This window comes from Penicillium lagena, assembly GCF_028827675.1.
Source record: "Penicillium lagena strain IBT 129212 chromosome Unknown utg000002l_segment0_segment0, whole genome shotgun sequence".
Lineage (NCBI taxonomy): Eukaryota > Fungi > Ascomycota > Eurotiomycetes > Eurotiales > Aspergillaceae > Penicillium > Penicillium lagena.
This window is the reverse complement of record NW_026623223.1, coordinates 3,346,913-3,361,373: the sequence shown is the minus strand read 5'-3', so window position 1 is coordinate 3,361,373 and position 14,461 is coordinate 3,346,913. Positions and strand designations below refer to the sequence as shown.

Here is a 14,461-nt window from a genome sequence, read left to right as displayed (position 1 = left end):
TTCTAAAATACCACAATTTTTCTTGTATTGGTTTGATCCATAGCACATACGGGCTTTAATTGATCAATTAAATTAGGCTAATAGCGCAGATAGCTCATTCTGAATGGATGTCCCCTCTTCCAACAGCTTGGCTATAATATCGGCAGTTTTTCGGGCACTGGTCTGGCCGACAAAGAAGAAGTGGTTGCCATCGATATACGCAATCAACCTCGCAGGTGCCGAGTGTACAAGATCCAAAATCTGAGGCCACTTAAGCGTTCCTTTGATCTTCGCGAGTCCTTGTTTCCCGATCATGCTTTCCAATTTGTATGTCAGGAGAAAGCCCCAGGCTGCCTTGTCTCCAAGGGCATGACTAGCGTCTTCGATATCAAGGTGGGAAATGGCCGAGATGAACGGGGTATTGGCCATGTCAAACACTTGAGAGTCCTCTTCATGGGTCTTTTCGTCTCGGACAAAGGCTCCACTCCCGTCATACTTGAGTCGCAGGCCAATTAAGTTGATCGGCGTTCCTCCGAGGTACTCTCGCAGGTATATCTCACGAGGTATCGTTTCCAGGTTGTTGTTCAAGGGCTTCATGGCGTTCACTTGATCGTAGAAGTTTTCAAGGCGTGGTGGAATGTTAAAATAGCCCGCGGGGGTGCAGATAATTCCAGGTGAAACAGGTCGAATGCTCGACATGCCCGGTGTCGCCGCAAGACTGATCATCTGCTTCACGTCCAGGCCTAATTCCTTGGCTGCGATGTTGAAAGGAACAACCATCCTGCCGGCCATACTCCACGAGAGCAGGATCACGGATCGAGTGGCCAGAGACTTCTGATCCATGACTTTTCTGGTGGTTGTCGCAGCCTGCCGGCCCCAATCCTGGAGTCTGAACCTCGCGGCCGTCAGTGGCATCATCAGGGAAGTCGTCTCGATGGGGTACGATAAGGACAGTACCCCAAACCCGAGTTTGCTGAGCCAGTAGGCCAGAAAGTCATCTGGGCGGTATCCCTGATGTCCGCCATAGAAAATGCGAGCTGAGTGTAATGCCCCTGGAATGCAGACGACAAGTGGTTTCGATGCTTCTGCGGCCTCCGGGTTTTCGGCTGGTTGATAATGATAAATCGTCGGAAAGCCGGCAATGGTTTCCAAAACCTCCCCGGGGTATAAGGGAAGGGTTTCGGGTTGGCTGACAGCTGCCATGTTGCGCAGGATACGCTGTCAATCGTTCTCTGATCTATTATTGACGGCGAGAGACTGTAGGCAATTTCTGTGGGAGGTGATGTGGACCGAATAAATCCCGGGAGAAGCGTCTGCCAAATGAACGGTAAAAGCCGAAGTTGATCGGTTGTCCGACCAACTCATACTTGATGTGGACATTTTTCACGCGCCATCAGCATTATTTTATTTTATTCTTGTCCGAGATTTTAGCCACATTTTAGTAGCTCTATCCATCTAAGTACTGAATGGGCCTCATTCTCGCGTATTGAAATTGAACAATGACAGGTCTCCTGGTGAGAGCCGCGATGTAAGTTTGATCCAAACTCTCAACTTTCAAAAAAAAATTTAATCAAGACAAACTAAATAAAAATACAGCCCCTTATACTTTAATAAAGATATTCCTCTCGTCTCGTCCAATCTAGTTGTCTATGGGCGGGTATCCGGCCGAATCGGAGTACGTTGTTCTCGGAGTAAACCCGAAGTCGGTGGTCTGGCCGACAGCATAGCTCCATTTGGGGGCGGGGTAGTTGGATTCTCCTGACTAGGTGGGATATTAAGGACAATTTGAACATTGTAAAGTTTTGATGACAGTAAATTGTCCAGTTTGACCTTAAGAACAAGGTGCAGTGCGACATTATCCACCGTCAAGTTGTGAGGTAAAGGCCAGTGGCTTGATAGAGAACATTTTGGGGCTTCATCCTCTGCTTAAAACCGTGTTCACAACTCATTCCATATTTCTGACCTGACAAACGATCAACATGGCTGAAACGGCGTATACAATTATCCAGGCGGATGGACTCTACTCTGTAGGTCACTCGTACCAGTCCGCTGCATGTCACTGACATCTTCCTAGGATGATGCTGTCGAGCAAGAGATCTTGCGCTCAAATCTTCCGGGGCCTTGCACGATCAATTACCTTCAATTGGACCTTTTCCCCACAGGTGCCCCATCACCTAAGCCATGGTCCGCAGTCCCTGAAGACCTAAGACAAAAGGTCGACGGAATTCTGACGCTCAAGATGCGTTTCACAGCGGAAGACCTAGCCCTATTTCCGCAGCTCAAGGTGTAAGTGTGATCATTGGCCAAGTCCTCATTGGAAAATGCTGACTCCTTCACAGCATCGTTAGGATGGGAGTTGGTTACGATCGTTTGGACCGCGTTGCTCTGGCCAAGCGAGGAGTAACGGTGTGCAACGTTCCTGGTTCGCCTTCCCTCCATAGTCCTTTTTCTTGCCGCAGAGTTGAATATTAATTTGTGCCGACATCCTTTTAGACTACGGGACATCCGAAATTGCAGATCATGCCCTGGGCTTGGCCCTATCACTTCGCCGCGGTATTCTGCTCCACCATGACCTCCAGCGTGAGCCCCATGTCAAGCCCTGGATGGTAGTCGATACCCCCCTAGTGGCACGGTTACAAGGTGCCACTTTTGGTGTCCTCGGATTGGGTCGTATAGGTACAGCTGCAGCTCTTCGGGCAAAGGCATTTGGTTGGCGAGTCATATTCTACGATCCCTATGTCCCAAATGGATTCGACAAAACCTACAATATCGAGCGTGTTAAGGACATCAAAGAGCTCTTTCGCCGCAGCACTACCCTGAGCATCCACTGCTCTTGCACACATGAAACCCGCGAAATGATCGGGTGGGACCTGTTGAGTTTGATGCCGAAGGGCTCAATCTTGGTGAACACAAGCCGTGGAGAGGTTTTGAGGCTGAATGCCGTTGAAAGATCCCTGAGGGAGGGGATCCTATCAGGCGCTGGCTTGGATGTCTTGCCCGAAGAGCCAATCCCTGAAGACAGGGTGCACCCGCTTATCCGCGCTTACCGGAAGAATGAGGATTGGTTGACCGGACGGTTGGTGTTGACCTGCCATACTGCCTTCTACAGCCCCGAAGGCTTTGACGAAATCAGAGTCAAGAGTATTGAGACCATGAGGGACGTGTTGATTGATGGAGGCCAAAGCAACGTGATCACTCTGGACATGGCCTAGAGATCACAGGTTAACAGTTGTGTTTTAATAAGTGAGGATAGAGTGGTTGTGAGATGGATAAGGCCACAGGGTGGGAGCTGAGATATATATGTCGGCCACTTCGATCCGTAGCGCCGGCATTATGAAAAACTCTGAGGGGGAAATTTTTCCATATGATCTAAACAGCCCCAATTGCATGATTTTAGCAGCTTCTGGGGATCAATATTTACACCACACCAGGGTTGTGGTTGAGGCTTGACCGCCGTTCTGGCATTCGTGGCATTTCCAGAAAACGTGTCATTGTTGCGCTCCGTGTCTCAGACCGAGAATACCATCGCTCTTCAATAAACGGCAACACTTTCCCCCCTGGGATTTCTCTCAGTCGGCATCTCAGTGTTAGAGGTCACCTTTTTGATCGATCAGTAAAATCAGTCTTCCCGCAAGAACAGTCTAGATTTGGTCGGCGTGGCGTCAAAACCTTCCGCAATGGCAGCCACGTCGAACAGAGGGCTCGTCGTCTTCTCGGGAGGAAGCGCTGCGAATAATTTGGTGGATGTCTTCCATGCCGTCCGAGAGAGCAAACACTGCCCACTTAGCTACATCATCCCAATCAGCGATAATGGCGGCTCGTCATCGGAGTTGATTCGCATATTTGGCGGCCCTGGAATCGGCGATGTTCGAAGTGCGTCACCGGCGTCTTCCCCCGGATCAGATCACATTTGCTGACATTCTCCACAGGTAGACTTGTGCGCCTGATTCCAGATTCACCTGCGAACCCCGAAAGGTCGGCTATCAAGGCGCTGTTCAACCACCGGCTGCCTGCTGAGGGTGCCGCCGCGTCGCTTGAATGGCAGACCATCGTCGATGGCACGTCTGACCTCTGGAAGACCATTGCACCAGCAAAGAAAGAGTTGATACGGTCATTTTTCAACTTGTTGAATTTGGAGATCTTGAAGCGAGCAAGGCCGCCGTCTTCTACATTCGACTTCAGCTCAGCCAGCGTGGGGAATCTTTTCCTGACGGGCGCGCGACTCTTCAGCGGCAGCTTCGAGAGCGCCATCTATCTCCTGGGAAGCATCTGTGGCGTGCCGTCAGATGTCGTGCGCGTCATTCCGGCAATCAATTCCAATTTCTCTCATCATATCTCGGCATCACTGGCCAACGGGACCGTGATCGTCGGCCAGAACAGCATCTCCCACCCAAGTGAGGCAACAGCTCTCCAGAACACCGCAAGAGACAGACGCCCCAGTCTTCTTCTTGCCGATGGCGATGACTGCGAGGACACAGACCGGTCAGACAAAGAGGAGGTTATCTCATACGAGGACGACCATCTACCTGGATCACTCGCCACTCTCCGGAACAAGAACATCTCATTCAGCAAGACCGAAAACGAAGAGCTGCCTTGCCGGATCACTCGGATCTGGTACATCAATCCCTACGGTCAGGAGATACGCCCGCCCGCCAACCCACGAGTCCTAGAAGCATTACATGATGCGCAGGCTATTATCTACAGCATTGGATCGTTGTACACATCCATCATACCCGCCATCATCCTCCGCGGAGTGGGAAAAAGTATCGTGTCTAGTCCCGCTCGTCACAAGATCCTGATCTTAAACGGGTCGTTGGACCGCGAGACCGGTCCTTCGCCTGAGCCATTCGCGGCGTCGGATTTTGTCGAGGCGATCGTGCGAGCAGGAGAAGGGAGCCGCGGACGCGGACCGTATGAATTCCCCGAACATCGAGGCTCATCAGAGGGTGGCGCGAGAACACAATCCCCTGATTCTCTTCCTTATAATTCCTATGTCACTCACATCTTGCACCTCGACGGGCCCGGGACGCCCCATGTGGACCGGGAGCGACTCACGCAAATGGGTATTGAGACTCTTCGTCTGTATGGACGGAAAGTCACACGCATGGATGGCGATACCGAAACAGTGGTCGGGATGCAGTATGACGCAAACGCGCTGATCCAGGCTCTCGAGGTTGTACTGGGGAAGAAAGGCGATGCGATGGTTCGTGGAGGTGTGGGCTGGGGGCTAGGAAGACGGAATACCCTGGACCCTGCTCCAAGAGAAAAAAGATGATGATCGAATATCTGTATAAGTATCTGATGAGAAGATTAAGAATGCATAAACTTCATTAACAATTCCGTGGGCTATGTCTAGAAACCATGAACCATGCAAACCATGTCTCGCATAGCTCGCTAAAAGAGTTCTCCTTGTCTGAGATCCCAGAGAGGGAGAGAAAAAAACGCCGGCGTAACAATGCTCCAACCCGCAATGCGAAATAAAAAGAAAAGAGCTAGGATGGCAACCCTATACCTCTTCAGGAGTGGCGGCGCCTCTTTTCTTCGTCATCAACTTGATTTGCAGGGGAATAAGGCTCCTCCTTGGTCCAACCGCTTCGTTTCTGGTGAGAGGTTTCCGGCACACGGGACAAGTGCCTCGCTGTGATTTGCCTGACGAGTCTGTGCGTTGCTCTTCGCTGTTTTTCAAACAGTCGATGATACATTTGTGGCAGAAGAGATGACCTATAGAGCGAGAATCAGTGCCATGTCCTGCGTGCAACAATATTCGGACCAAATGACTTACCACACGCTGTGCTTGTCGCATCCTCGGGTGTGTCCATGCACACGGGGCAGTTGTACGAGGCCAGCACCGAACGCCCCTTCTCGTGTTCAAGCGATTGCTGGGCTTTCACTGCATCCTCTCGCTGCTTTGCCAATGCCTTTGCCAACGAAACGGAGCCATCCACACCTGTCAAGTCGATTGCTTCCACGAAGTCTTCATCGTCTTCCGGCTGCGCCAGCGCCGATGGTGCCGATGCCCGGGAGCCACTGTCACTACTCAGACGACGGCGCTTTACACCACGGTGAAGTTGTCGGCCCCTGTGAGGGGTAGAGGAAGAGGACGAAGAAGAAGGAGAAGAGAAGGCATAGTGTCCAGTGGCTTGTTGCGGTGATGACGAGAGGCGGATGGGGAAGGGCCGGGTTGGTCTAGCGGACCGAGCGGACGAGGTGAGATCGACGACCGGGGAGTGGCTATTCATGGCGATGTGTTGGTTCAGCCTCTGTTCGCATGGTCCAGGGAAGACACCGAAGAGGGCTGAGCTTTCCCTTATCGGTGAGAAAGAAAGAGAGCCGACCTTCTTGGATAAGAGGTGTGGCGGCCATAATCGATAAGCCCGGCATCCGGCGAAATACTTGATCCGCGATAGCAATCCAATCCATGATGATAACTACCTGACCTGCACCACCACGGACAGCTTTCGCCCATACCCAATTTCACCATCTATCGTGGTCTACTACACTCGGTTTGCAGCCTGGTGGGCCGCACTCTCTCGCCTCTGTTTACCATGATATAAAGGCGGCGTCTTATCATGCTCTCTTTCTGCGCTCCTCACTCCAGGGGCGCGGCGCGATGGCGGCTCCGGCCACCGAAACCTCTGCCCGCGGTTCGCGCTTCACTACTCCGCCACGAAATCCCGTCCACTCGGCCTCGACATCGGCGGTACTCACTTTCCGTTCGCGCGTCCCCCCGGTTCAATGATATCGGCGTGCAGCAGCTTAGCGACCATGTCCACCCCCAAATCTTTCCGACCAAGGCCCGGACCCCCGACCCAGAGCTTGTAGCTCTGTCAAAAGATCATCTCGCACGGCATGACCTCCTTGGCAAATCTCAGACCGGCGCGGAGCCCGTTGCATTCAACCTCCCCGCTCTGCAGGGACAAAGTTTAGACGAACATTTCTTTAAACTCGGCATGGATGCATCGGAGCCCTACTTGACCTACGCCAAATCGTATGCGACTGTGAACTGCACGAGCAAACCGCGCAAATGGGTCAAGCGCAGTGGATGGACAAAATATCATGCGGATGGCTCTTCCGAGCCTGTCGATGCGCCGAACGAGTCTATGCTCACTTTCGACACGGAGGTCATGTATAAGGAACACTCTTATGCGGTCATGGCTTGCGCAGTCAGTCCAACTGCGTGGTATGCATGGATCTCACCCTGGCTGTTGGGAGAGTCGACGGAGCCAGTTCACCTGATACCCTTGGGGGACCCCACGCAATCTCGGATCGTCGTTGGTCACAATATTGGGTACGACCGAGCACGAGTTCTGGAGGAGTACGATATGCAGCAGACTCGGAATTTCTTCCTCGATACAATGTCCCTCCATGTGGCTGTCAATGGGATGTGCTCACAGCAACGACCGACGTGGATGCGCCATAAAAAGAATAAGGATTTGAGAGACAAGATCGCAAGCGAACACAACTCAGTGGAGTTGGCCGCGCTTCTGGAGAACAACATGTTGAGAGAAGAAGAGGAGGAATTGTGGGTGGGTCGGAGCTCAGTAAACTCCTTGCGAGACGTCGCCAAGTTTCATTGCGATGTCACCATCGACAAGTCTCAAAGAGACTACTTTGGTGAGCTTGACAGACCAGCCATTCTGGAACGATTGGAAGAGCTTCTCGACTATTGTGCTGCCGATGTTGCCATCACCCACCGCGTGTACCGCAAGGTCTTTCCAAATTTTCTCGAAACCTGCCCACATCCCGTCAGCTTCGGTGCTCTACGGCACCTCTCTTCGGTTATCCTTCCTGTCGATCAATCCTGGCAGGAGTACTTGACCAAGGCAGAACAAACCTACCATCAGCGACTCGATGTCGTTCAACGGAAATTAGTCGAGCTATGCGAGGAGGCCTTGAAGGTCAAAAATCAACCGGATGTTTATACCAATGACCCCTGGCTACGGCAGCTGGACTGGACTGGTCAGGAGATCAAAATGGCCAAAGGAAAGAAAAAGGGAGATCCGCCTCGTCCGGCCGCACGACAGAAGAAACCAGGAATGCCCAAGTGGTACAAAGATTTGTTCGCGACAAACGCCGCAGATATCAACCTTACGGTACGAACTCGCATTGCGCCCATTTTGCTCAAACTGTCGTGGGACGGGTTCCCCCTCGTCTGGTCCGATAAGTACGGCTGGACCTTTCGAGTTCCCCGTGATCAGACGAAGATTTTCGAAAATCAACCCGTCATAACATGCGACATGGGCGAAGAAAAGAACCAGCTGCTTCGAGAAGACAGGAAAAACATATATTTCAAAATCCCGCACAAGGATGGCCCTCAAGCCCGATGCACGAATCCCCTCGGTAAAGGTTACATGCAATATTTTGAGCGTGGAACCTTGTCTTCCGAGTTTGAACTTGCCAAGGAGGCTCTAGATATGAATGCCTCTTGCTCCTATTGGATCAGTGCACGAGACCGGATCAGGAATCAAATGGTGGTCTATGAGGACCAGTTACAGAACAAGGGACTGCAAAAGAGCGCCGGCGACAACCGACTGGGATTCATCTTGCCGCAAGTCATCCCTATGGGTACCATCACACGACGGGCTGTGGAAAACACCTGGCTTACCGCAAGTAATGCCAAGGAAAACCGGGTTGGATCCGAGCTCAAGGCCATGATCAAGGCACCTCCAGGCTACGCGTTTGTCGGTGCCGATGTTGACTCCCAGGAGCTGTGGATTGCAAGTTTGGTCGGTGATGCCTCGTTTCAAATCCATGGAGGAAATGCAATTGGCTTCATGACTCTGGAAGGCTCTAAGGCGGAAGGCACGGATCTGCACTCGCGAAGTGCTCAGATTCTGGGCATTTCGCGCAACGACGCAAAGGTGTTCAACTATGGCCGGATTTATGGAGCTGGCCTCAAGTTTGCTGCTACCCTTCTCCGCCAGTTCAATCCGTCGCTCTCAGAGAAGCAGACGCAAGAAACTGCGGCGAATCTTTACAAAGAGACCAAGGGAACGCGCACTTCACGTCGCCTTTTGAATGACAGTCCCTTCTGGAGGGGCGGCACCGAGTCCTTTGTATTCAACAGGCTTGAGGAGTTTGCGGATCAAGAACGACCGAGAACGCCTGCATTGGGCGCCGGCATCACCGAAGCACTCATGCGACGCTTCATCAACAAGGGGAGTTTCATGACGTCTCGCATCAACTGGGCCATTCAATCGTCGGGCGTCGATTATCTCCATCTCCTCATCGTTGCAATGGATTATCTTATCCGGCGATTCAACATCCAAGCCCGCCTCTCCATCACCGTTCACGATGAGATTCGGTATCTTGCCAAGGACGAAGACAAATACCGCGCGGCTTTGGCGCTGCAGATTGCCAATGTCTGGACCCGCGCCATCTTCTCGGAACAAGTGGGCATCGACGATCTTCCCCAGTCGTGCGCCTACTTCTCGGCCGTTGATATTGATCATGTGTTGCGAAAGGAAGTCAACATGGACTGCGTGACTCCCTCGCATCCTCACAAGATCCCGCATGGTGAGACCTTGGATATTTCCCAGCTTCTGGATAAGGGCTCCGAGGCTTTCTTGGATCCTTCCCTCCAGCCCGAATCTCCACCATGCCCCGAGCAGTACGCCTACACACCGCGAGAGTCGGTCATGTCCGCTCTGCAGGCATCTCAGGACATCGCTTTCATCAAAGCTCAAATCACCAAGGACGACAAGGAACTTCGTGAGATCATCAAGGAGAAGTCTCGCACGGGCGCCACGTCCAACACTTCGAAAACTCGCTCGTCTACTGCCTCCAACAGTCGAGGCAAGTCGGCCGCGCGGGCCTATGCGCAACCCCAGCGTGCAGTGCTCATGGACATGGAGTCCGGTCTGTACTCGGATTTCCGCAATAATGTGCCTCGGCACACTGCTTCCTCAAGCAGCAAACAGGGTCAAATGGGACTTCATCGTTCTTCCGCTTGGAAGACGTGGCCATCGGCTCGGGCATAGCGTGAACGCTGGTGCCGACTCTTCCTTGCCAATATGTTTCCTTTGTTCCCTGATATCATGTGTTTCTCTTCGTTGTACCATTTTTTGCTCTATTGGATCTAATGGCCCTGGCCGGATGTTGTTGTTCTTTGGAGTGTTTTGGGAGGCCAGCATTAGTACGGCGTTGTGAAAGGAGGACTATGGGAGGCCAGCGGTGTTTATAGCCCATGTGTGTATGATACGATCATCAATAATAATGACTTTTAATGGAACAACCGCTTCTCGTGTTAATTGTCAAGAAATCCAATAATGATGTAAGTGGTCCAGTCAACCCTGACGATGGAAAGACCGTGCGCTGGCATGTTTTCCACCCGACCATCACCTCCTTCTTTTTCCCCCATCAGCACCCTTCACTCTTTAATCGCGTGTTCGATTGCCCTCTTCTGATCCCGTTTTTGAACGCGTGTTTCGCATCAAGCGAGCCTCCTTGGCAGATCTTCCACTCCTAGTCAACGTCATTTCCCCGCGATGCTGCGACAACCACGCCCGGTTTCTCCGTGAGAAGCGCTTTGGTCTACCTACCTGACATTACCACCCGTGCCTTTGCCTTTTTGCTTTGGGGGTTTGCATTCGTTACCGTACTGGTGAATCGCTTTTCGTTCTCTTGAAAAAGACTGGATACTTGGAGTGGATGAATTCCTCATTGCCGATGCGACTGCATGCGCGACTCTCTTTTGATTAGCGGTCACGATGAGCGTCCACGCGGTCGATTATGCGCACCATGGCGCGATGCGTTCGGGCGACATACATACGGTTGACATCGAGCTGGGTCGCCGGTCGTCTTACTCGCAGAGATCGCCAACGAGGAAGGACGAGACTGAGACGTTCACCACCGCTGCCGCACGAGTCAATTCCACCGACACAACCAAACAACGCCGGGTGCGCCGCTCCAACACCGCCCGCTCCTATCGTCCAGAAAGCATACTTCACGACCCCAATTGGCAACCCGGCACAGAGCCCGGTATTGACCCGACCAAGCCATTTCCTCCCCACGGTTCAGAATGGGCTGCAAATGTGCCAACAGACTTACACCGGCACTGCGAAATAACTGTGGTGGACTTTTCACAACATGAGATGCGGCAGTACGAGTTGGATAATAGTACACTCGAGCAATTTTTAGAGCGCGAGCGAGAACCATGGGTCCAATGCCGCTGGATCAATGTCAATGGCTTAAGCTGGGACGTGATCAAGACTCTGGGAAATCACAAGGGAATTCACAGGCTGGCGATTGAGGATCTGGTCCACACTACCAATCGCACCAAGGCCGACTGGTATTCGGATCATGCGTTCGTTGTACTGACGTTACAGAAGCTGGTGAAACTCCATCAGGAGCTCAGTGACTCCGATGATGAAGACGACAAGCCGAATGGGAATGGCAGGTTCAAGGAACGGCAGAGCTCGGTTTCAAGCGACAAAAGCTCGATCTCTATGAAGCGGCATGGCAAAAAGAATATTGTTCTCGCAGCGCTGAAGGATCTCTTTCAGCCCACCCAACCGAGCCAACGGCATAACAACCAGAGAACGACGGTCGGATCCAGTGTTCGTCCTGGAATAGGCCGGCCATCCTCGCGAGAAGCCTCCCAGTTCGGAAATGTGGCTGCTTCGATGGGGACCACCGGACGAAGTCTACAGCGCTATCGTGGCGGCCCTAACGAGGACCGGATTGGGTTCATGGAGCGTCATGCCGTGCTAGCAGCGAAGGGATTATGTGTCACATTGGAGCAGGTCTCCATCTTCCTTCATGCAGATAACACCGTTACATCCTTTTTCGAGACAAGTGCCGACGACATCGAGGCGCCCATCGTCAAGCGTCTCAGTTCCCCAGAAACAATCCTCCGACAGTCGTGCGATGCCAGCATGCTTATGCAGGCTATCCTCGATGCAATTATCGATCTTGCCATCCCCGTCACAATGGCCTACCAAGACGCAATCGGTGACCTGGAACTGGAGGTCCTGACCGATCCGGATATCGACCAGTCCAAGTTTCTGTACATTTTGACATCTGAGATTGCCGTTTTGCGCAATGCCATGCAGCCCATCGTGGCGGTCATCAACGCACTTCGTGACCATCGGTCTGAGCCCATCAGCACCCCCGGCTTGGGCATCCTGCGAGGGAACAGTCCATTCAGCCCGTCCGGGACCCCAGGAGACATATCCGATCATCGTTCACACATCGGCGTTATGACACCAAACCTGAAGAGTATAGGCGGCACGAGCGTCAGCATTAGCTCCATGTGCCATACCTACCTCGGCGATGCTTTGGATCATTGTATTACTATTGTGGAAGGATATGATCAGATGCGGCGTGCTGCCGACAACATGATTGATCTTATTTTCAATACTATTGGTGCCTACCAAAACGAGAGCATGAAGCAGTTGACGATCGTCACCTGTCTTTATCTGCCACTGACTTTCTTGACTGTGAGTTTTTTTCGTCTGAATCGTCTTTCAAGAGGCTGACCTTGGCATCTTGGTGTTAGGGTTACTTTGGGATGAACTTCAAAGATTTTGCTGGAATCAAAAACAGCGACTCGTGAGTTTTCAGAGAGTGGTTCCGGCACGATGTGTCTCTAACTGGCGCAGGTATTTCTGGAAGATTGCGGTGCCATTTGTGGTTGTCACGACTCTGTTGCTGATGTAGGTGCCTGCTTGACCTTTGCCCAGATACTCAAATGCTGACATTCCCACAGGCGCGACAAAATCCAACGATACGCCGTGATGCTCGCTCAGAGACGCTTGATCGTCAGCTCTAGAAAGCAGCGACGGGAGCAGAAACAAAGATAGACGGGAAGATAGGCGGAATTGGTCATGTCCATATCTTGCTTCCCTCAGTCCATGAGGTCTTGTATTCTTATTCTATATTGTACATGTTCTATACAGCATTGCTTATGATCAAATACTCTTCCGCTGGAATGCCATATACGCCTTCCACGGAAGTCTCCAATCTGACCGAAGCAGCTCCGGTTTAAAGACGTCAAAGTCATGCTGCTGCAGGCGATCCAGCCACAGCCGCGTGCTGACCGCAGGCATAAAGACACCAAACGCGCGATTGACTTCGTCGAGAGGCGACTCGCCGCGAGTAACTGAAGACGCATCATATTCATGGCCCTCCTCGCCCTCATGCTCAAAGTCATGACCGACATCCTCGCCAGCGCGCAGATTGCTCAGCATCTGCTGCACCGTGATCAGATGGTCACTCGCACGCGTCGCAACAGTAAAGACCGCATCACGGAGTCCCTCCGCGTCCGCTCCCCGCCGCAAAACATCCTCCTCCTTGACTCCCGCCTGCGCCATCACATCCAGCGGCAACATGACAGCGCCCTGCTTCGACCCTCCCCCTCCTCCCATATTCGCCGCATTCCCACTCGGAGACATTGCAGCTGGCGGCGGAAACGCAACGAGCGGCAACCCACGCAACACGGCCGCAATGCCGGCCGCCTTCCCAATATGAGACGCGACATGGTCCGCCGTCACAGATGCCATCGGCAGTGCGGACAGCGTCAGATACATCAGTGTCGAATAGGTATTCTCGGCGTAGGACTCCAGCGCTGCAATATCGCGGTATGGATCGTTGGTGAGTGTCTGTTCGCGAGCACTGATCATGCGAGTCAACCAGCCCTTGCTAATCCGCGCGCGACCCTGGGTACGCTCGTGGAGGTCTGAGATGGCAGACGCGAGCAGGATGGCGACGGGTTCCTTGGGCGGCTGGTCCGCGAGGATCTTGGTGACTGCGTCGCGCCAGAACTGGAGACGCATCAAGCCGATTGTGTAGGAGGAGGTAGAGTCCGGGATCAGGGAGAGGGAGACGTTGAGCGCCCGCAGGGCGATGTAGAAGGGTTGCGCCTGTCGGGGAATAAAAGTGCTTAGAGTGTAGGAGGGTCGGTCATATTTTCTTATAGATAGATGCGTTGTTAGTTGAGTGCTGGATTGTTAGATCTGGATGGGTCGTACGAGAGCAAGGATACGCAGTATCGGTGTGCGCCGTGGATTTCCTCCTCGGCGCTAGTTTGAGATGCGGCGATGCGAGTGCGACTGAAATGCCTCGTCTGTGATTGGCGAAGACCGCCAGCACGAGAGAGCCGGCATGTACGGCTTCCTGCTCGACAGGAACGAGCAGGATCTCGGAAGAGGGACATCGACAGCGGCAGTTGGCGGTCCTTAAGGGTTGTTGCTCGGGTGGACGGTGGTCAAGATCTTTGATACTAGGACATTGGTTTCCCCTGCTCATGTAACTAACGGATTGTCTTGGTCAGTTTGTCAGCTGCATATCAAGACCATGTGAGAGATGTCTGCGAAAGAGAAATAATCACTCAGTGTTCATACCAATACAATAAATCGATGGCAGATGAGAAAGTTGTCAAGTGGAGCTTTTTTCTTTTTCGCGAGTCAGTGACGTCGGCCCGGTCTCGCGTCGGCGCGTCTTCCTTTTCTCTTCTCCCACTCCTCCTCTTTTTCCTCTTCCT

At 52.6% G+C, this 14,461-nt stretch overlaps 7 protein-coding genes across 7 annotated transcripts; 4 read left to right on the top strand and 3 right to left on the bottom strand.

The window, feature by feature from the left end:
• Positions 1 to 72: 72 nt before the first annotated feature.
• On the bottom strand, positions 73 to 1,182 carry N7510_004155 (uncharacterized protein; the record flags this gene model as incomplete). The annotated part of the gene is made up of 1 exon (XM_056976081.1): positions 73 to 1,182. One exon carries the CDS (start codon positions 1,180 to 1,182, stop codon positions 73 to 75), a length of 1,110 nt encoding a protein of 369 aa, XP_056836037.1.
• A 776-nt stretch (positions 1,183 to 1,958) lies between these two features.
• On the top strand, positions 1,959 to 3,191 carry N7510_004154 (C-terminal binding protein; the record flags this gene model as incomplete). The annotated part of the gene is made up of 4 exons (XM_056976080.1): positions 1,959 to 2,006; positions 2,054 to 2,265; positions 2,319 to 2,401; positions 2,473 to 3,191. 4 exons carry the CDS (start codon positions 1,959 to 1,961, stop codon positions 3,189 to 3,191), a joined length of 1,062 nt encoding a protein of 353 aa, XP_056836036.1.
• Positions 3,192 to 3,656: 465 nt separating this feature from the next.
• Positions 3,657 to 5,254, top strand: N7510_004153 (gluconeogenesis factor YvcK family protein; the record flags this gene model as incomplete). Its single annotated transcript, XM_056976079.1, has 2 exons — positions 3,657 to 3,852; positions 3,909 to 5,254. The coding sequence occupies 2 exons, from the start codon at positions 3,657 to 3,659 to the stop codon at positions 5,252 to 5,254; spliced, it is 1,542 nt and encodes a 513-aa protein (XP_056836035.1).
• A 231-nt stretch (positions 5,255 to 5,485) lies between these two features.
• N7510_004152 (uncharacterized protein) lies at positions 5,486 to 6,218 on the bottom strand (the record flags this gene model as incomplete). Its single annotated transcript, XM_056976078.1, has 2 exons — positions 5,486 to 5,700; positions 5,762 to 6,218. 2 exons carry the CDS (start codon positions 6,216 to 6,218, stop codon positions 5,486 to 5,488), a joined length of 672 nt encoding a protein of 223 aa, XP_056836034.1.
• A 330-nt stretch (positions 6,219 to 6,548) lies between these two features.
• On the top strand, positions 6,549 to 9,959 carry N7510_004151 (DNA-directed DNA polymerase gamma MIP1; the record flags this gene model as incomplete). Its single annotated transcript, XM_056976077.1, has 1 exon — positions 6,549 to 9,959. The coding sequence occupies one exon, from the start codon at positions 6,549 to 6,551 to the stop codon at positions 9,957 to 9,959; it is 3,411 nt and encodes a 1,136-aa protein (XP_056836033.1).
• A 729-nt stretch (positions 9,960 to 10,688) lies between these two features.
• N7510_004150 (putative CorA family metal ion transporter) lies at positions 10,689 to 12,782 on the top strand (the record flags this gene model as incomplete). The annotated part of the gene is made up of 4 exons (XM_056976076.1): positions 10,689 to 12,419; positions 12,479 to 12,531; positions 12,582 to 12,635; positions 12,689 to 12,782. The coding sequence occupies 4 exons, from the start codon at positions 10,689 to 10,691 to the stop codon at positions 12,780 to 12,782; spliced, it is 1,932 nt and encodes a 643-aa protein (XP_056836032.1).
• A 108-nt stretch (positions 12,783 to 12,890) lies between these two features.
• On the bottom strand, positions 12,891 to 14,134 carry N7510_004149 (uncharacterized protein; the record flags this gene model as incomplete). The annotated part of the gene is made up of 2 exons (XM_056976075.1): positions 12,891 to 13,890; positions 13,950 to 14,134. 2 exons carry the CDS (start codon positions 14,132 to 14,134, stop codon positions 12,891 to 12,893), a joined length of 1,185 nt encoding a protein of 394 aa, XP_056836031.1.
• Positions 14,135 to 14,461: the final 327 nt, after the last annotated feature.